We start from the raw sequence: 23,038 nt of genomic DNA on the forward strand, positions 1-23,038 counted from the left end.
TTTTGCCAAGTTCATGTTAAACAATGGGTTGTTTTTACAAAACAAAAACAAAAAGTCATTAAAAAATGGGGAAATTCTAATCAACATTGATATTTTAAAGTAACAAATGTCTTTTTTTGGCAGATGACATGTTGTAATAGCTTTGTTCAAATTTTGTTATATGAAGTTCTCTACATAAGGCATTTTCATACAAAATGCTTTTTCTCCAATTCTTATTTAAATAAAATTAGATGATTTTAGTACAGTTATAAATACAGGAACTATAAAATAATCTAGAACTGATGATATTGATTCTACTCTCAGGTAGCAAATGTTAGTTAAATAATTTTATTCCTATTTAAAGTAGCCCAATCATCACCTATAATTCCAAGTCTCTCACAAAATATGGTCTCTGAAAAACATGAAGCACCTGGAGGAAAATAAATAAAATGGTAATTGCATATACACTTTAAAAAATATACAGTAATTGTGAGTGAAATATAATAACGAAAGGATAGATTCTGATCATCTAAGCATAGCATTCATGTTCTAACAAAGCTGTTGCATTATCTGACAGATTAAAAAGTCATAAATAATAATAAAATTGTATTGTACTGTTTCTTTGATTTTATAAAGAATCTCCATTTAGAGTATAATTAATGAATAAGACAGACAAAAAGGCAGACACACAGAGACGAAAAAGAGAGAAGTTACTTAAAAAAAAATACAGTAGAATCTTTCATTCAGCAAAAGCGAAACATCAAGTAGCTTTTAAAATAATTACTCTAATCTGAAACAAAGAAACATGACTTTTGACCCCAGTATTTGTACAGAAGAAAAATGTAGGAAAATAGAATATTTGAAACCAACTCTTAGATACCACTAACTCTAGCTCTACATTATTTGAATTCCCTCTATAATAGTCCTGACATATGGCATTACGGTGCCTGCTTGAACACTTCCAAAGGATAGGGTATTACTACTTCACAGGTGAGTATGGGCCAGTCCTGGATAGATAGGTTCTATAAAATGCTGTCTATAGTTACTTGAAATCAAACATCACAGAACTTTTAACCATTAGTCCTTATTCTGTGATCTAGGAAAATGAATACATTGATACTTTCTGCATGAGAGATTTTAAAATATGAATGTTGGATATAATGTAATCCATCTTATTTTCTCTATTCTGAGCATCTTTCTATGTTTCAATCAATACTCTGATATTTCCAATTAAATTACTGGTTCATCCCTCTAAAATGCTTGTGCTATTTCTAACCAGAAAAATACATGTGGAATGAGAAACTACCTACTTGGCATTTATGATATCATGTTTAACATAGAAATAATGCAGTAAAAATAACATACAACAATACTGAAATCTGTGAACCTCAGATCTCTCATAGAATTCTGAATAAACATATCTTTTGTTCATATTCATTACATATATTTTTCGAAAGAATGATGACATTGTTATCTCATGGAATTTGGCAACCTTAGTTTCTCAGTAATATATACATGTACACACACACACACACACATATATATATATATGACATAGAGTTATTAGGATTTGGATTACCAGGCATTTTATGTGCAGTAAATTATTTTAAACTTCTTTTTCACAGTAAAGATAGTGAAAGTAATAGATAAAATTCTCTAAGTTCTATGATCCAAGAACTTTGCTTCTCTAAAAACTGTTCCTACTTATCATTTGATGATGTGGAATAAACTTTGGAAAACATTCTTGTAGTTTCAAAAAAACATACCATTTTAAGTAAATCATTGTATGTATTTGCAAAACCTAGTATTAAATTCCATCAGTATTCAGACTAACATGTTTAACCAATGTTTTGTTGCTGTGAATAAAAATAAATTGATTTGCTTATTTATATTAGAAACTCTGAATGAAAATGGGAAAAGTGAGTACCTGTGAACAACAAAGAAAAAGTTAGATGTCAACCTTTGCCATTTGAATTGATACACCTACTTACTCTTAAAGAAATGCCAAGTGTACATTTCCACTCAGAACCATATCCAGAGGAAAGCTTCCTCAAGTATGTAAGTGTTCCTGCTTAATTAGTCCTTGACATCTATTGTTCATGAACCCTAAGCTGGAGAGGGTTCATAATTCTTATGAACATTCATTGAGATTCCCTCCATTCATTGAGGGAAAACATTCATTGAGATACCTCCAATTTGACATGGCTAGCAGAATACAATGACCATATTTCATTGAAATGGATGAAAGCGTACTAATATAAGATCAAAATGATAGCATGTTGGTAAGGAGGGGAGAACAGACCAGTAAGATGTTGTATAAGACAGAAAACACATGAAATATGATAAAGATAATGATAATTTCATTTTGTAATTTTAGATAGGAAAAATAATACTTTTCCTAGAGAAGAAATATTTGCTTGGGAGATCAGCTAGTTAATGAATACATTAGGTGGCATCTGCAAATATTTCTTCATGCTCCAAGTGCTGACTTCAGTATGAATCTTCAGAATAAAGTTAAATAATTCCACAATTGGAATTATAAATGAGTTTTAATTCAGAATAAGCCCAGAATAGGTTTTGTGTCAGAGACACAGTGTAGCATATCAGAACTTAAACCACCATGTCACCACCACTCTGCATAAATGTCTCCCAGAAATCTCAAGAACCAGGCTATATGACAAGGGTAAACTCTGCAAAATCCCCCTGTCACCCACTTTTTATACATGCCAGCAGGGCTAAGGCTCCCATAAGCAGAATTGGCATTTCTTGATTTTCTACAAAGTTAACATCGAGTTGAAAATAAGCACTTCAGCTACCAAGCTGGAGTCTTATCTACAATGATGGATATAAATTCAGGAACCAAAAATAAAAAAAAAAAAAACCATGAGCATGATAGATATACTTCACAACATATTATTCTTAGATATTAAAAACACAACTAGGTAAATTTTCAATGTTATACACTGGATGATTAGTAGAATTGATATTATTGATGATTCACCCTGGTAAACTGTAAGATTGAACTGAAGTTTTACCTCAACACATTAAAAAGTGCAAAGAAAACAAAATGAAAAGAATGAGAGTAAAGTTAGAAATGTGAAGAGTAAATCAGGGATTTTCAAGATTCATTTCACATGTGCCAAACAGAGATAACAGAGAGATTAGAGCCGTTAAAGTATGACGACTAAGTGTTCACATGCCACCACTACGTTTCTGAATTAATCTCCTTCCGTTTTAATCTATGCTCATTCTATGCCAGCCACACTGGCTTATTCTCTTCTTTAAACTTGTTTACCATGTTCTCAAGTCACACAAAAGGTGAATCTTTGCATGTGGCTGTTCCCTCTTTCTGAAACACTTTTCCCTAAAATGTTTGGCTCATTCACTCAATTCCTTCAGGATTCTATTCAATGTCAGCATATCCATAAGACCTTCCCCACCTACATTTTATAAACAAACACCCTCCAGTGCTGGGCACTCCATCCTGGGTCTCCACTATATTTATCCCCACAATGGGAAATGCATAAATAACCAAACCATTTAGTTAAGTGTTTATTGTCAGTTTCCTTCACCAGACTGCAGGCACTTCCTCTGTTTTGCTACCTACTATGTTCTCTGTAATCAGAGCATTGACTGGAACACAGTAGGAACTTATTTGTTAAATAAATGAATTAATGATAGGCACCAAAGAAATGTTCCCAAGCTTTGAAACTTAGGATGGAACTGTGGAACTATGGATTTGGAACACATCTTAGTGATGAGAAAAAACAGTTCAACTTTTATCATCAAAGAACCCACAATGCCTGATCAACATGGAGAAAACCTGTCTCTACTAAAAATACAAACAATTAGTTGGGCATGGTGTAATCCTAGCTACTCAGGAGGCTGAGGCAGGAGAATTGATTGAACCCGGGAGGTGGAGGTTGCAGTGAGCCGAGATTGTTCCATTCTGCTCCAGTCTGGGCAACAAGAGCAAAACTCCATCTCAAATATATATATTTATTTTGTTAAACCAATTACCTCAATACTAAAGGACGGAAAAAACAGAAAATAGACAAATAAAATATAAGAAATAAAATCAATCTGGCTTCAGATCATTTATCTGTAACAATGAGCAATGATGCATTAATGTAATATTGAAGGCTATTTACCCAACTTAACTGGCATTATAAATTGAAAATAAAAAATTTAGGCACATAAAAACTGTAAAAAAAGAAAACCATTAAAAAAATCAAAGTGAGAAAATAGAACGTTGAAAGACCTAAGAAATAGAGGTATAAGAAATAAATTCAAGGCTAAAAATAAATATTATTTATTACTAATAAATAAATAATTATCAATCATTGGAAATGTGGCTTTGAAATATTTAAATTAAGAAATTACTGATAAAAGAGAGTCAGGATTGAAGAAATTACTAGTATTCCTGTACTAATTTTCCACATAACTTAAATAAGAACCATACACGAAATGGTAGGCAAAACAGTAATGTACTTTATTCAGATAATATCTGTTAATATTTCAACATTCATTGTGAATGTGGAAAAAGAAATATATGTCTGAACCATTGAACTATATGCTTATTGTGATTTCTGTACACAGATGTTTCTAGTAGAAACATTTTACTTTATTTTGCATTGGAGGGGAAATATTAGGGAGCCAGGAGGGCCTTAGATTTTAATTAAGTTGTGTCTGTGTATTTTATCATTGAAACATAAAAGTCATGGTTTTGGAAAAAGTTACTGTATCTCTATAGACAAGAGTATTAAGGACAATCTACAAAGAAAACTTTTTTCAACCCCAAATTATGTCAAAACATATTTTTTTGTAACAAAATAGTTTTTAAGGGATTCACTTTGAAAACAGCTATTGAACCATGTTCAGTCAGATATACTATTTATTTTCTATATTTACCAAAATAATAAAAGTATATATTATTATAATGGTTTCAAAAATATAAAAATAAATGCAATTAAAATAAAAATTCCTACCTTCTAACACCTTCCAGTCCCACTTCCACTTTATAAGGACCAGTTGACAGACTTGACAAGTTCTAGGAACATGCAACTTGAAAGTTTGATAACGAAAATACAGTTTCCTAAAGACATACTGTCAAATAAATTGCTCATAAGGACACCAAAAAGATTTCTTGAGCGAATTATGTGATTTTCTTGTTCAAGACAGGAAACCAAACCAACTCAATGCTAATTGTGCTGAGAACATGTATCCTCAGATTGTGTACTTTTTATTTTATTTTATTTTTATTTGAGACAGAATCTCGCTCTGTCTCCAGGCTGGAGTGCAGTGGCACAATCTTGGCTCACTGCAACCTCTCCTCACTGCAACATCTCCTGCCTCAGCCTCCCAAGTGGCTGGGACTACATGCATGTGCCACCATGCACAGCTAATTTTTGTATTTTTAGTAGAGATGAGGTTTAATTGTCTAATGCATAACTGATACATAAATGCATTACTAGAAGAAATGTTGCTGGTTTGTACTTTGATAATTCTAAATGAAATCAACTTAGTTTCTATGTTAAAATAACAGTCTTAAATTTATAGCAATTATCCCTACTTACAAAATATGACAGGTGTACCAGGTTGACTTTTACATTTACCTCATGCTAACACATTAGTAGAAGTTAGAGATATAAAGAGGAAGATACTTTTCCTGTACTTAAGCAGTTTATGTTTTTTCATTTTTAAAAAATTTTATTGATGCGTAAGAATTGTTCATATTTATGGGGTACATGTAGTATTTTAATACATGCATACAATGTGTAATGATCCAATCAGGGCAATTACCTACTAGTAATTTCTTCAATCTTGACTCCCTTTTATCAATAATTTCTTAATTTAAATATTTCAAAGCCACAATTTCAAAGATTATACTTACAATTTCTTTGTGTTGGGAACATTCTAAATCTTCTCTCCTAGCTATTTTGAAATATACAGTAAATTATTCTTAACTGTTGTCACCCTACTGTGCTGTGAAACACTAGAACTTATTCTTTCTATCTAAGTATATTTTTATACCTGTTAACCAATCTCTCTTCATTCTCCCTCCACCCTTCCCAGCCTTTGGTAACCACTATTCTACTTTCTAGCTCCATGAGTGCAACTACTTTAGCTCCCACACATGAATGAAAATAGCGAATATTTGTCTTTTTATGCCAGGCTTATCTCACTTAACATAATGACCTCCAGTTCCATCTATGTTGCTGCAAATGACAGGATTGTATTCCTTTTTATATCTGAATAATATACAATAGAATAATATACAATAGAATATTATTCAGATATAAAAAGGAATAAAATAAAATTTTATATATAATAGTTTCTTTATCCATTCATCCACTAATAGACACTTAGTTTTCTTCCATATCATAGCTATTATGAATATTGCTGCTATAAACATGGCAGCCCAGGTATATGTTTGACATACTGAGTCCCTTTCCTTTGATTATACATCCAGTAGTGAGATTGCTGGATTACATAGTGGATCTATTTTTAATTTTTTTTTTAAAGTAGTACAACCACTACTAAACAGTGATGAAACCACTGTTTTCCATAGTGGTTGTACTAATTTATATTTCCATTAACAGTATATTAGCATTCCCCTTTCTCTGCATTCTCTCCAACACTACTTGTTATCATCTGACTTTTTTAAATTAAGAAATGGTGTCTCATATTAGCCCGGCTGGACTCTAACTCCTGGGCTCACATCATCCTCCTGCCTCAGTCTCCCAAGTCATGAGGCTACAGTTGTGTGTCACGGTGCTCAGTCTCCTTTGACTTTTTGATAAAGGCTAACCTACCAAATAGAAGACGATGCCTCATTGTGATTTTTATTTGCATTTCACTGATTATTAGTGATGGTGATAATTTTTTCATGTACTTGTTAGCCATTCATATGTCTTCTTTCATGAAATATCCATTCAGATCATCTGCGGTTTTTTTAATTATTTGGTTTTTTTTGTTTGTTTTGTTTTGTTTTGTTTTTTGCCATGGAGTTATTTGAGTTCCTTATATATTCTGATTATTAATTCCCTGTTGAGTAGCTTGCTAATAATTTCTCCCATACTATAGGTTGTCTCTTCACTCTGTTGAGTATTTTCTTTGCTGTCCAGAAGCTTTTTAGTTTGAAGTCATCCTATCGGTCTATTTTTGCTTTTGTTGCCTGTGTTTTTGAGGTCTTGCCCGAAAATCCATTGCCCAGAACAATGTCTTAAGATATTTCTCCAAGCAGCTTATATTTTAGTAGAAAGAAATGGTTACATACAAGTTATACATAAATTTAAATTATATGTCAGGGACAAAAGCAGAATATAACACGTAAGAGACAGCAAAACCTTCACAGCAAGTGGCTGTCATGGTGCAAAGAGTGCTGAGGACATTGGAAAAGAAAGACTTCAGAGAGAAAGTTTCATATAGGCAGGATTTCAAAGGTGAACTTAGGCTAATGAGAGAATGCAACATAGACAAGGCACAGACGTGTGAAATAAGATGGTGTATTTAGGAAATTTCAAGCAATTTAGCATGAGTAGAGCATTGATATGGTCTGGCTCTGTGTCCCCACCCAAATCTCATCTTGAATTGTAATCTGAATGGTAAGCCCCATGTGTTAGGGGAGGGACCTTGTAGGAGGTAATTGGATCATGGGGGCAGTTTCCCCATGCTGCTCTCATGATAGTGAGTGAGTTCTCATGAGCTCTGATGGTTTTATAAAGGGCTGTTTCCCCTTTTCTCTGCACTTCTCTCTCCTGCTGCTTTGTGAAGAATACCTTTGCTTCCCTTTCCGCCATGATTGTAATTTTCCTGAGGCCTCCCCAGCCATGTGGAACTGTGAGTCAATTAAATCTCTTTCCTTTAAAGATTATCCAGTCTTGGGCATTTCTTTATATCAGTGTGAAAACAGACTAATACAAACATAAAGAATAAATAGCAGGAGAAAATGCTGGAGAAATCGGCAGGGGCTTTTAGTAACTAAGTCACTTGGACTTTCACATATGAGCTATGGATATGAATGAATGGGTTTTAGACGTGATAGGCATTTAATAATATGCAAGTCTATATAAGACTTTCTAAATCATCTATAATCATGTATTGAATGTGCTGTGTAAGCAATATGAGCTTCTCTTACATATCTCACTATATGTAACCCAGACCCATGGGTAATAATTTTTTCATCTATAAAGTAAATCATTAATTTATTCATTTAGAAATGTTTACTATGTATTTTATTATGTGCCATATACAAGAGTAACATAACTAAACATGTAAAACCATCCTCTCAGAGAGTTTAAAGTCTGGTGATTGTAGGGGAAAATATACAAATTAAAACATCCCAATAAATATTTACATCATATGATGTAGATGATGTAGAAGCAAATGGGGAAGGTGATCAGTGGTCAGTAACTTCAAGGATCAGCAAAGTTTCATGAATGCAAGTGACACTGGAGCTTATTCTGAAGGATAAGTCTATCTCACAAGTTATGAAATTAAAAAAAGAATATTCATGGCCAAGGGCAGTGGCTGATGGTCCCAGCACTTTGGGAGGATGAGGTGGGTGGATTGCTTGAGCCCAAGAATTTGAAACCAGCCTGGGCAAGGTGATGAAACCCCATCTTTATAAAAAATACAAAAAAATATTTAGCAGGGCATGGGGGTGCACAACTTTCATCCTAACTAGTTGGGAGGCTGAGGTGGGAAAAATCACTTGAGCCTGGGAAGTGGAGGCTGGAGTGAGCCAAGATCATGCCACTGCACTCCAGTCTGGATGAAAGAGCAAGATTTTTTTCAAAAAGAAAAAAAAACACAAAAAGAAAAAAAGGATATTGAAGGCAGAGCAAGCAGCGTAAGTACAGACACAGATACACAAGTCGGCACACTTACAACCAAAAGGAATTCAGTGTGGTAGGATAAAAGAGTTTCAAAGTGCTCAATAAAGAGAGATAAGGGGCAAGAGAAATGGGCAGGAGCTTATCTGTTTTTATACCATGTTAAGAAATTTAGTTTTGGTTCTATAAGTAAAGAGCAGTCACTGGAAAAAATGTAAAACATATAACGTGTCATAATCAGAGGTGTTTATTTAGACAGTTTTCTCTGGAAACAGTACAGAGAATAATTAGTAGAGGTTAAAAGCATTGTGTCTAAAATCAGACAGACAAGCATCGCTTTAAGTGTCATTTCCAGCCCTGTCAGCTGTGCAGCTTTGGATAAATCCTTCATCTTTCTGAGTCTCAGTTTCATCATCTTCAAAATGGGAATCATAATTCTCTGTGTTTCATAGGATAGTCATGGAGTTAAAAAAAAATAGATGTAAACCGTTTAGTACACTTTCTAGCAGTTTTGTGGATGATAAAGAACATTACTCCCACACGTAAGAAAACAACTAAAGTATACATCAGTGTGGCCCAAATTTTACCTCCATTAAGGTATTACATAACTTTATCCTCAAATAGATTATGAAATCCGCTAAAGCGATGGGATTTTCTTATTTAATTCTCGTATTCCCAAGAATTTAAAAAAAGCTTTTCTAAATGTAAGTGTTCTATAAAAGTCTGTTAAAGACTACAGATAAAATCTTAGACACATAAATGGCTACTTTTGACATTTTAATCTAACATTTACGAACAAGTAACTTGTCATATTTGCTTGATATTCATCTTTTGTAAACTATAACCTTTTTACAAATATCCTTTTATTATGTTTTATTAAATTTAGAATAATTAAATCTCATAAGCATCATTTATTTTGTAACAAGTTACTTTTGTAATTCAGTAGTTTTGCTATTGTGGTGAGAATAAATGAATCAGTAAATTCAGATTTGCTTTCTTTCATTGTCAGAATTATGACAGAAGTATGCATAAAACATCATTTTGGTTCCCCTAATAATGTTAAATTTTATTATTTTTCAGCTTGATATACAATGTTATCTATAAATACGTATTATCAGACAGTCTGTAGTATATATGTGTCTATCTTGAAATATAAAGCATCATGTTTAATCTTGAGGTCTGAAAAGTGGCTCTTTAGGAACACGCTATATATCTGTATCTACATCTATATCTATCTATGTCTATAAAATATAACCAACCCTCATTTTTCCAATATTCTATTATATATACAGCAACTATTTCTCAGATCTCCCTTCCTCCAACTTCAGCATTTTTAGAACGGGATAGCCCCTTTCAGAGTCTAGATATGAAAAAAAAAATAGAAGAAAACCTCCGAGCAGGTCATCCACATACTCAGGCAAGTTCATTATAGTTTTTGTTGTTCTGCAATGTTATTCTATTATTATGTATAGCGCTACTATTTTTTCTCACAAGCTATGTATCATCTTTGTTTAAAAGCCATGATTCCAAAGGAAGAGCTAGGTGTCTACTTTCTCCTGCCTTCCACAGGGTTGTTGAATGGTTTCTAGCTTGGCCTAAATTTGTCCTGATTGTTTTGTGGTTGGTGTTGGTGTAATAAAAAGAATCCTGCATTCGAAAGTAGGAAATTGGATAATATGCTTGTGCTTTTGGCTGCAAAATATAGGCAGGCTGTCACACTTTATGCAATCTACAACCTTCACGTGGCCTCTGTGCACACTGACTAGGCTGCATTGAGATAGTCCAGATGTGACAGATGCATGAATCCCACTGAGCTGATCTTTATTCTGGAGGAAATCCCAGAATATTCTGGCCAGATAGAGGTGAAAGAAAAAGCTTAGAGTTACATCATGTACAAATTTTAGTCCGGAAGTAATAATGAATTGCTTGCTTTGTTTATTTATATTTGATATTTATAAGACAACACCCATTGTGAAATGCCATAGGGTATATATATTATGAAAAATAAACAAAATGTTAAAAGCCAAAAATCATTTTTCATTAACATATCAATTGTGAAAAGTTCAACAGAACAGATGTCTCTAGTTTTGTGCCCAGAAGTTCAATGAACTGGAGTTCTATAAGGTCAAGAGAAAAATGAAACAGTGCAACTGACTAAAGGCCTTGAGACTCTAAACAGGAGGACTCTTGTTGATTTTACCCTCTGTGCTTGTACATAGATATAGATATCCCTCTAAAAATATCAAAGGCTCATGCCATATGGAAGTTTATAGAATATATTAAAATTGTATTACTGAAGAGTTACATTTATGTTATATCATTTCAATATACAAGTTCTGAAGCCACTGAACTAAGCATACCTGGCATAAGTCACCAACATCAAACCCTTCCTATACTCGTACCACCAATCCATTTTCACAAGTTATTTGCGTGAAACATGGACTATATAAATTCCTACTTAAAAATCCCTATGGCATTCTAGTGATGCTAGGAGGAGATTCTGATGAATAAAAATCAAGCCTCTTGCAAAATGTGACACCAGATAACTTCCCAGCCTCCTGTCTCATATAAATCTATCACATTCTCTCCATTTCAACCTTGTGTTTTCGTTACTAAGTTAATGCTTCAATGTGGTGCTCCAAATTTAGATTATCACCCCACTTCCTACCATCACCATATAAAAAGGCCTGCTTATTCTTCTATACTTAGATAATATACTACATTTTTCATGTAGATTCACTCCCTCTACACTTCCTTATAATTTCCACCACCAAAACTATTTGTTCCTTCCTCCTAGCCCCCTGTTCTGGGAAATAATGCATTGAAGGCTTATACGTTCATGGCTTAAAGAAATTCAAGGTTCATTCAATATATGTATATAAAGTCTGTAGGTAACTGGTCCAATTCATCAATGTAGTTAAGAAATGGGCTCTTGCTGTCTTTATGGTACAACATCTCTTTTTGTGCTACATGGTCACAATATAGTTACAGCCTGTGTTCTAGCAGAAAGAATGGGAAGAGCCAAAAACCTTTTTCTACCGAGATATTGTCTATTTCTGTAAAAGCCAAGCCCTCTACAGAGAATACCTTTAAATACTTCATTGGTTGGAACTAGGCCACATGATCATCACTACCAGCAAAAGAGTCTGAGAATATAAATATTTTTAAATTTCAGAATCTGGAGAAAAGACTGAAAACATGGGGATGTGAGGGACTTCAAACTATCTCCCAAACTGCCATAAAATTGAACAGCTTTGCTATTGGATCACAGGTGTGTTAGAGTCTGTGTCTAATTTCGAGTCCCTTGAAGAAAAGGGCCATTACTTTAATAATTTCATCCCTGATGTCAAGAGCATTTTCAAACTCTGTTTCATAAATTGATAGTGCCAAGAAGGAGAAGATGTCCTTGTTAAAACCCCTGGCTTTGAATGAGACACTAGAGGGCTATATACTAGAAGAGGGAGATCTGAAAATAGACTAGTCTTGATTAAATCAAAGTAATCTTCCCATCACTTTTCTGCCAACTAGAAAAAAAAGATGATACTCTCTCTGAAACAAAATAACATTATTCAGAGGTTTTGTAAGTATTTTATATACAAAGTCCAACATTCATCTAAATGTATCCATATTAATTTCCTATTATTGCTGTAACAAATAACCACTAACTTACTGGTAAATTATTCTCTTAAAATAAGTTTCATTGGACTGAAATCATGTTGTCAGTAGGGATGAACTCTCTCCAGAGGCTCTAGGAGCGCATCCATGTACTTACTTTTTCCAGATTCTGGAAGCTCTACTATTTCCTTAGTTTGTGGCCCCACATCACATTGCCTTTTCTCCCTCTCCTTGCATCACCACATCATCATCTTTCATTTCCTCTTCTGTCTTCAAATCTCCCTTTATCCTCTTATAAGTATACACTGCATACACAGGGCCCACTGGAAGGTCCAGATAATGGAATGAATTTTTAAATAACTATGATATTAATAGATAAAAATATAATGAATACTCCAGAAAACTGGAATTATAAAAATAAATATCATAGAAATAAATATATAAATTTAAAAGAAAATTAGAAAAAGTATAGATTAGTAAACTGGAAGATGTATCAACAGAAAACATCTAAGTTACCACAGATAGAAAAACTAGCATAAAAAATACACAAAAGAGGATATACATTATAGAAACATATTAAATAGGCCTAATGTACTTGACATCAAAGTCCCAGGAATAGAAAAGAAAAATACTAAAGCAGAAGAAGTATTTGAAGAATTATTGGTAGAGATTTCCAAAAACTAACAATAATATTAAGTTATGGGCTCAAAAATCTCTCTTAACCTTAATAAAGATCTATCTCTAGATAGATACATCTACGGATAAAGAAAGACTGATTATAGATAGATAGATAGATAGATAGATAGATAGATAGATAGATATCTAAAGAAATTCACATCTAGATACATAATAGTTTGAAAACCTAAGACTAAAATCTACCAAAATTGAACCATAAAGAAATAGAAAATCTGAGCAGAAAAATGATGAGAACCAAAACTGGAGTAGTAATAAGTCTCCCATCAAAGAAAAGCCAAGGACTTGATGGCTTCACTGCTGAATTCTACCAAACATTTAAAGAAGAAATAACACCAATTCTATGCAAACTATATCAAAAAATTTAAAAGGAGGAAATTCTTCCTAATTTATACTACTAACATAGCATTACACTGTCACCAAATCCAGATAAGGACATTTAAAAACAGAAGACTGCTGGGCAATATCCTTGATGAACATAGATGCAGAAATCCTCAACAAAATACTAGAAGACTGAATTGAACACACATTAAAAACATCATTCACCATGATCAAGTGGATTCATTCAGAGATGCAAAGATGATTTTAACATATGCAAATTAATAAACAAGATATATCACATCAAAGGAATCAAGAACTATAACCATGTGATCATTTTAATAGATGCTGAAAAAGAAATGAAAAAAAATTCAACATTCCTTTATGACAAAAACTCTTAACAAATTAGGTATAGAAGAACATACCTCAACACAATAAAGGTCATATATGACAAACTCACAGCTAATATCACATTGAATGGGGAAAAAATGAAAGCCTTTCCACTAAACTCTGGAACAAGACAAGAACATCCATTTTCACCACTTCTATTCAACGTAGTACTGGAACCCTAGCCAGATCAATTAGGCATGAGAAAAAAAGGGCATCCATATTGTAAAGGAAGAAGTCAAATTATCCTTGTTTGGAGGTGACATAATTTTATATTTAGAAAAACCTAATTACTCCACAGAAAACTGTTAGAAGGAATAAACGAATTAAGTAAATTTACAGAATACAAAATAAACATACAAAAATCAGTAGTGTTTATATACACTAACAGCAATCAATCTGAAAAAAATGTCAAAAAAAACACCATTTACCATAGCTACAAAAAGCCCTACCTAGAAATAGATTTAACCAAAGAAGCAAAAGATCTCTACAAGGAAAACAAAAAAAACACTGATGAAAGCAATTAAAGAGGACACAAGGAAATGAAAGATATCCCATGCTTATAGATTGTAAGAATATTATAAAAAAGTCTATACTACCTAAAGTGAGATTCAATGCATTTCCTATCAAAATACCAAGAACCATTCTTCACAGAGACAGAAAAAAAATCCTTAAATTCATATGGAACTACAGACAACCCCAAATTGTTAAAGCAACTTTGAACAAAAAGAGCAAAGCTAGACGTATCACATTACCTGATTATACTACAAATTATACTACAAAGCTTTTATAACCAAAACAGCATGACACTGTCATTAAAAACAGACACATAGATCAATGGAACAGAATAAAGAACTCAGAAACAAACCCATGTACTTACAGCCAATTCATTATTGACAAAGACACCAAGAGCATACATTGGGGAAATGACAGACTCTAATAATAGTGCTGGGAAAACTGAATATTCATATGCACAAGAATAAAACTAGTGCCCAATCTTTCATCATGTATAAAAACCAACTCAAAATGGATTGAAGACTTAAATGTATGACTGAAACTATGAAAAGAAAACACTGGGGAAACACTACAGGACATTGATCTGGTCAAAACTCTTTTGGGTAAGACTTCAAAAGTATAGGCAACAGAAGCAGAAATGGAGAAATTTGATTATATCAAGCTAAAAATCCTCTGCCTAACAAAGAAAACGGTCAATACAGTGAAGAGACAGCTTACAGAATGGGAGAAAATATTTGTAAACCATTCATCCAATAAGGGACTAATATCCAGAATATACAAGGAACTCAAACAACCCAACAGCAAATAAATAAATAAATAAATAAATAAATAAATAATCACGTTTTAAAATGGTAAAAGGAAATGAATAGGTATTTATCAAGCAAAGACATACAAACAGCCAACAAGCATATGAAAAAAAAAAAGCTTAACATCAGTAATCATCAGGGAAATTCAGATCAAAACAACAATGTGATATCACCTCACATTTGGTAGAATGACGTTTATCAGTGAAGATAACAAGTGCTGAAGAGGATGGAGAGAGAGGAGAATGCTAGTACACTGTTGGTAGAAATGTAAATTAGTACAGACACTACAGAAAATATTATGGAAGTTCCTAAAAAATCTAAAAGTGTATCTACCGTGTAATCCAGCAATTCCACTGACGAGTATATATCCAAAAGAAAAAATATATATATTTTGAAGAACTATCTGAACTCCCATGTTTCCTGCAGCACTATTTATAATACAACATATGCAAGCAACTTGTGTCCATCAGCAGATGAATGGATAAAGAAAATGTGCTATATCCACCCAATGGAATATTATTCCATCATACAAAATTAAATCCTGTCATTTGCAGCAACCTGGATGGAAGGGGAGGTTCCATAATGTTAAATAAAATAAGCCAGAAACAGAAAGACAAATATGATATGTTTTCCCTCATGTGTGGGAGCTAAAACAGTGGATCTCATGGTGGTGGAGAGTAGAAAGGTGACTACCTGAGGCTGGGAAGGGAAGTGGAAAGAAAGGGATAAACAGAAGTTGGTTAAGGGGTACAAAAATACAGATAAATAGAAGCTATGAGTTCTAGTATTTGGTAGTATAGTAGAGAAATAATAGTGACTAAAGATCGTCGGTTTAAAAACAACTAGAAGAGAAAAATTGCAATGTTGCCAACACAAAGAAAAGATAAACATTTAGGGTAATGAATACTCCAAATTACCTGATTTTATCATTACTCATTGTAAACAGGTATCAAAATATCATATGTACTCCCAAAATATGTACAAGTATAATAAATCAATTAAAATAAATAAAATATCTACAACTAGTCAAAGAATAAACATTACCTTCAAAAAGGAACAAGACTTACACTGTCTTCTCAACTACAATGTAGAAGGCACAAAATAATGAAAGTAAATGGACAGATTTCTTGAAAAATACAATTTACTAGAAGCAACATTAAAAGACATTTTAAAATATAAATAACTTTATATTAAAGGATTTAATCTATGACCCAGGGCCCACTTGGCTACTCAATTAAATTTTATAAAAATCTAAAAAAGAAATAATGCCATTTTAGAATAACTCTTTCATAGAATTGTTTAAAAGCTTCTGAAAATATTTTAAAAACCCAGCATAACATTTGTACAAAATGGACAAATATGTTAAAAGAAAGAGGCCGGGCATGCTGGCTCCTACCTGAAATACCAGCACTTTAGGAAGCCAAGAAAGGATCATTGCTTGAGCCCAGGAGTTAGAGGCTAGCCTGGGCAATATAGCAAGACCCTTGTCTCAACAAAAATAAAATTAGCCAGTCATGGTGGTACACACTAGTAGTCCTAGCTGCTCAGGATGCTGAGGCAGAAGGATTGCTTGAGTACAGAAGTTTGAGTCTGTAGTGAGCTGTGATTATGCCACTGTACTTTAGCCTGGGTGACAGTGAGACCCTATCTCTAAAAATAAAAATTGAAAATATTTAAGGAAAGAAAAATTACACCGCCATCACACTTATTTAGATCCCAAAATTTTAAATAAGGAATTATTATATTCAATTCAGATTTATAATAAAACAATACCAAATTGATTTTATTACATAAGCTAATGTTACTTTAACATGTGAAAAGGCATCAGAATCTTATTTTAAAATAACAAAGATAAATTTTATTATTCTTTCAGAATAATAAATGCAGAACAGTTTCTATAATTTAACATTCATTTAATAAAAGCCCTCAGCAAACCAAAAATTTAGAGAATTCTCTTGATCTGACAGGGTACATACATACAAACATGTAGCAAACATAGTGAAAGATTGAAACTCTTTTGTCATCACTTCATTCATTTATCACCGGTTTGTTTGGATGTACAAACCAGTGTAATGAGTCAGAAAAATACATTTTAAAACATAAGGGATAAAAAGAATGAATAAATATGTCATTTTACATATCCAAATAAGGCATGATTGTATTCACCAACACAAATACACACACATTTATATAAACACATACACACATATACCCATATACATATATTTTATTTTGGATATGTGTAGTTAATTTTATATTTTATAGTAAAACTTATTCTGTATTTTATATAATTGTAATATATAGGTCTTATTTCAATCCCTTTGAGAATGATGACATTGTGTTTAAACGGGCAATAGCCTGATTAGATTTACGTTGCAAGTTCCAACACGCCCTGTGTGGGCTATGGTTCATAGTCTGTTCAGTTTTCAGTCTTTGACGTGCTCCTTGATGTGTGGCAATCCAGTGGCCAGCAAGGGTGGTGGTCTATCTGCTGACTCAGCTTCAGTCTTTTTTAATGCCTATGAAGAACAAATCTTTGCATGTGTGGCTCTAGTGTGAGCTTAGGAATTCTCAAATTTATGGGGTCACTTTCATGAGTGCTTTCATTTATCTCTCTGTTATTTTCCAGTTCCCTGTGGTTCTTCTTCCCATGTCTTTGGCCAGAAAGCTTAGGCATTAGTTACCTCACTCTGCTTTGTAATTCTGAGGCTGTGCCCACCTACTGGGCCAAGCAACGTGAATAACAAAGGAGAAAAACGGTAAACTCATGCCGGTTTGGTATAATTTTGAATTCTGATCTTCTTCCCCAATTTAAACGTCATTGTTTACCTTTCAGAATGGTCAATAGTTATGATATGCTTTCTGTTCAGATTCTATAGCTGCATTTAGAAAGAGAGTTAGGGAAGAGTCCAGGTAGTTCTTTCCTGGAACTAGAATTCACAGCAGTATTCTTAATAACTAAAAACTTAAAAAAAAAAAACTGCTTATAAATGGTGGAATCAATTGTATATAATTGTACCATGAAATAGTAGCATGTTTACATCATGAATTATAATTTGTCAGTGTAAAAGAACCAACAGCTGCTATACACATCAGTGCTGATTGATAGATTACATAGACAGCACTAGCAAGGCAAAGCCAGTGGCAAAATAATGCACAGTACGTAGTACCATTTATATAAAGTTCAAGAACAGGTAAAACTAATCTTATCAGAAAATTAGACAGATTGTTAACTTTGGGGAAGATGAATGATTGGGAGTAGAAATGAAGGAGGTTTTTTTGAGTGCTAGTAGTATTCTATATTAGGAACTTTGAAGTGGTTACGTGAGTGCTGCCACTTAATACAAATTCATTGTCCAGTACACTTAAGAACTGTATGATTTTATTATATGCATATGATAATTTAATCTAAAAGTTTACAAGTATATTTTAAGAATGGAATGCCACAAACACTGGTCATATCACATTGATATTTTGATTTTTATGTTACAAATTTCCAGGATTACTGTAATTGCTATTCAGTTCATGTATATCATTGTTATAAGTTCAATTTTGCAAATTTCTATGTCTACCAGCCCATCACTCAAATTCTCTTTACTTCCTGTCTTTTCCATTCTCACCTTTTTTCTCTCTCATATACATATACGTAGAGTTCTTAGGCAATTAAATCCTGAATCATTTTAAAGACAGATCTAAACATAGCTAAATATTTATCACTATGTGAAAGTATGTGGAAAAAAACATGAATAAGTGACTTTAGATTTTTAGTAAACCCTCTAAATGTGAAGAACACTAATCTTCTAAGATATGAAAAAAAAATCCAATTCTAAAGTAGGAAATTATATTTTTCCTTAGAATTGCAGCCTTTGGTCCTGAGAATAAATTCATGGCCATTAGAAAGTCACTACATATGTGGAAGTGATAAGCGCTGAATTAAGTCAGTGTGACTAACAATAGAACCTGTCCTATATTAGACTGTCAATATTTGTCTATGGAATAAAAAATAAATATTTCATATGGTGACCTGAATTTCCTACGAAATTGAGTTTAGACAATTACGATGGAAACTTTTGGGTCATTAGGTCTCTGGGGGTTGTCAACACAGTTAAGTAGTAGAGCTTTGGTAAACTCCTCTGTCATTTTGTTAAATACAGATTTTATCATATGACATGATTTATTTATGGATAAATACATTTATCAGTATTTCTTATAAATTTACAATAAGAAAAGCCTAACAACATTAATTATACATCGAATAACAGGCATAAATTCACCAATTTGCGTTCACTATCTATACTTTGTGCATTTCGTGAGTAATAATATATTGTATCCTACATACACAAGTAAATGGCAAAAATGATAGTTTCATTGTAAATTCAAAAGCATGGCTGCCTTGTTTTTTTTCAAAACTACAACTTCTGTTAAAACAATAGAGAATCTTTTTATTGTTTTTAAATTATTTATGCAAAAATGATTGTTCCAATAAGGGAAATGTCTTGAAAACCTGTTTTTAAAAGCATAAATCATTGCCACATTCTGGAAATTTGCTTTAGATTATTTTGTCTTCTGGAAAACTGTAATTAAAAGATAATTTCTCACAATAATTATGCATGAAAAGAATATTAAATCAAGAATACTTTTAAAAGATATTTGTTCAAATTAGAATCAGAGTACTTTTCAAATGGAACTTAATACTTGTTTTTCACTTCTTAAACTTTATAATTGATATGGTAGAAATATAAAGTAACACAGTCATGCTAGAGTGTTGGAAAATTCTTCTGTGTTTCTAGCTTTTATCTACATTTCTCTTGAAGAAAACTTCAGTTTGCAATTTAAAAATCATGTATCATACAGTTTGAACAATCTATTGTAATTATAATGTTTATGACTGGATATGTAATAGAATAAATTGACTATATTAAAAAATTAAGTGCTGGTCTATTGAGATTATTTAAAAGATACCTAAAAATAACAGTCTATTTTATCTACTTAATTAAAATATTTTATGAATTATATTAATAGTATAATTATTTCTTCAGTCCATTCTCCTTTATTATACATTATTATTAAGCAAATGAACAAAAAAAATACTGTTTCTAAAATTATCTGGTAATAATCTTATTTTTATATTTCTTTATTTATTATAGAAACCATAAATTAAATAAACCACTAGTAATCAAAAGAATATTATCACAAAATTATATCATTTTGGTTATCTTGATTACAATTAAAATGATTTAAATTAGATAGTTGGCACTAGGTAATAAATCTGGATTCAGTTTATTTATTGTTTGTGTTAAAAGATGTATCTTTAAAGAGCTTCTTATTTGCCCATGCCTATGTCCTGAATGGTACTACCTAGGTTTTCCTCTAGGATTTTTATGGTATTAGGTCTAACATTTAAGTCTCTAATCCATCTTGAATTAATTTTCGTGTAAGGAGTAAGGAAAGGATCCAGTTTCAGCTTTCTACTTATGGCTAGCCAATTTTCCCAGCACCATTTATTAAATAGGGAATCCTTTCCCCATTTCTTGTTTCTCTCAGGTTTGTCAAAGATCAGATGGCTGTAGATGTGTGGTATTATTTCTGAGGACTCTGTTCTGTTCCATTGGTCTATATCTCTGTTTTGGTACCAGTACCATGCTGTTTTGGTTACTGTAGCCTTGTAGTATAGTTTGAAGTCAGGTAGCGTGATGCCTCCAGCTTTGTTCTTTTGACTTAGGATTGTCTTGGAGATGCGGGCTCTTTTTTGGTTCTATATGAACTTTAAAGCAGTTTTTTCCAATTCTGTGAAGAAACTCATTGGTAGCTTGATGGGGATGGCATTGAATCTATAAATTACCTTGGGCAGTATGGCCATTTTCACGATATTGATTCTTCCCATCCATGAGCATGTTATGTTCTTCCATTTGTTTGTGTCCTCTTATTTCACTGAGCAGTGGTTTGTAGTTCTCCTTGAAGAGGTCCTTTACATCCCTTGTAAGTTGGATTCCTAGGTCTTTTATTCTCTTTGAAGCAATTGTGAATGGAAGCTCATTCCTGATTTGGCTCTCTGTTTGTCTGTTACTGGTGTATAAGAATGCTTGTGATTTTTGCACATTAATTTTGTATCCTGAGACTTTGCTGAAGTTTCTTATCAGCTTAAGGAGATTTTGGGCTGAGACAATGGGGTTTTCTAAATATACAATCATGTCATCTGCAAACAGGGACAATTTGACTTCTTCTTTTCCTAACTGAATACCCTTGATTTCTTTCTCTTGCCTAATTGCCCTAGCCAGAACTTCCAACACCATGTTGAATAGGAGTGGTGAGAGAGGGCATCCCTGTCTTGTGCCAGTTTTCAAAGGGAATTTTTCCAGTTTTTGCCCATTCAGTATGATATTGGCTGTGGGTTTGTCATAAATAGCTCTTATTATTTTGAGGCACGTTCCGGCAGCAAAAGCCAAAATTGACAAATGGGATCTCATTAAACTAAAGAGCTTCTGCACAGCAAAAGAAACTACCATCAGAGTGAACAGGCAACCTACAGAATGGGAGAAAATTTTTGCAATCTACTCATCTGACAAAGGGCTAATATCCAGAACCTACAAAGAACTCAAACAAATTTACAAGAAAAAAACAAACAACCCCATCAAAAAGTGGGCAAAGGATATGAACAGACATTTCTCAAAAGAAGACATTCATACAGCCAACAGACACATGAAAAAATGCTCATCATCACTGGCCATCAGAGAAATGCAAATCAAAACCACAATGAGATACCATCTCACACCAGTTAGAATGGCGATCATTAAAAAGTCAAGAAACAACAGGTGCTGGAGAGGATGTGGAGAAATAGGAACACTTTTACACTGTTGGTGGGATTGTAAACTAGTTCAACCATTATGGAAAACAGTATGGCAATTCCTTAAGGATCTAGAACTAGATGTACCATATGACCCAGCCATCCCATTACTGGGTATATACCCAAAGGATTATAAATTATGCTGCTATAAAGACACATGCACACGTATGTTTATTGCAGCACTATTCACAATAGCAAAGACTTGGAATCAACCCAAATGTCCATCAGTGACAGATTGGATTAAGAAAATGTGGCACATATACACCATGGAATACTATGCAGCCATAAAAAAGGATGAGTTTGTGTCCTTTGTAGGGACATGGATGCAGCTGGAAACCATCATTCTTAGCAAACTATCACAAGAACAGAAAACCAAACACCGCATGTTCTCACTCATAGGTGGGAACTGAACAATGAGATCACTTGGACTCAGGAAGGGGAACATCACACACCGGGGCCTATCATGGGGAGGGGGGAGGGGGGAGGGATTGCATTGGGAGTTATACCTGATGTAAATGACGAGTTGATGGGTGCAGCACACCAACATGGCACAAGTATACATATGTAACAAACCTGCACGTTATGCACATGTACCCTACAACTTAAAGTATAATAATAATAAATAAATTTTAAAAAAAGAGCTTCTTATTGTATATATACATATATGTGTGTATATATATAGCAACACATTACATATATATATACAACTTCAAAATAAAATATATGCTGACTGAAAAAAATTGGGACAGAGGGAAAATGAGGATAGGAAAATGAGCTGATGTCAGAAGTGAGATGAGTATACTGAGCACATTACTAGTGTTCCTGTACATCTGATGGAGATGGGTCACAAATTTAGGCCAAAGCTTTCTAGTAGGATTGATCTAGAAGGATCAGTGATTCATTTAATGGGTCATAGTATCCTTGAAATAAAAACAAAGTAGTCATTCAGGAGAAGACCTATTCCTGGCACTAAAACCAGAAAAACATGTCCCATATTTCTTAATAAAAAGAATATTGGAAATTTCATCTGCACCTACATCCTT

The 23,038-nt window shown here is 33.1% G+C and overlaps 1 protein-coding gene across 4 annotated transcripts in view; it reads right to left on the bottom strand.

Annotated features, from left to right (window-relative positions):
• The window catches only part of LOC105497295 (cyclic nucleotide binding domain containing 1), a 596,100-nt gene that overhangs the window by 18,498 nt on the left and 554,564 nt on the right, over positions 1-23,038 (bottom strand). Inside the window, exon 12 of one of the 4 annotated variants that reach the window (XM_071068023.1) lies at positions 9,061-9,255. The exons of 2 other annotated variants lie outside the window; for them this stretch is intronic. In XM_071068023.1, the coding sequence (XP_070924124.1) occupies positions 9,064-9,255 (192 nt within the window). In that variant the 3' untranslated portion in view covers positions 9,061-9,063. Of the gene's footprint in view, positions 1-9,060; positions 9,256-12,617; positions 12,755-23,038 lie in introns of those variants that run through there. One more of the 4 variants, XM_071068022.1, reaches the window with a different exon arrangement.

The sequence above is a fragment of the Macaca nemestrina genome, chromosome 8 (genome assembly GCF_043159975.1).
Source record: "Macaca nemestrina isolate mMacNem1 chromosome 8, mMacNem.hap1, whole genome shotgun sequence".
In the NCBI taxonomy this organism is placed as follows: domain Eukaryota; kingdom Metazoa; phylum Chordata; class Mammalia; order Primates; family Cercopithecidae; genus Macaca; species Macaca nemestrina.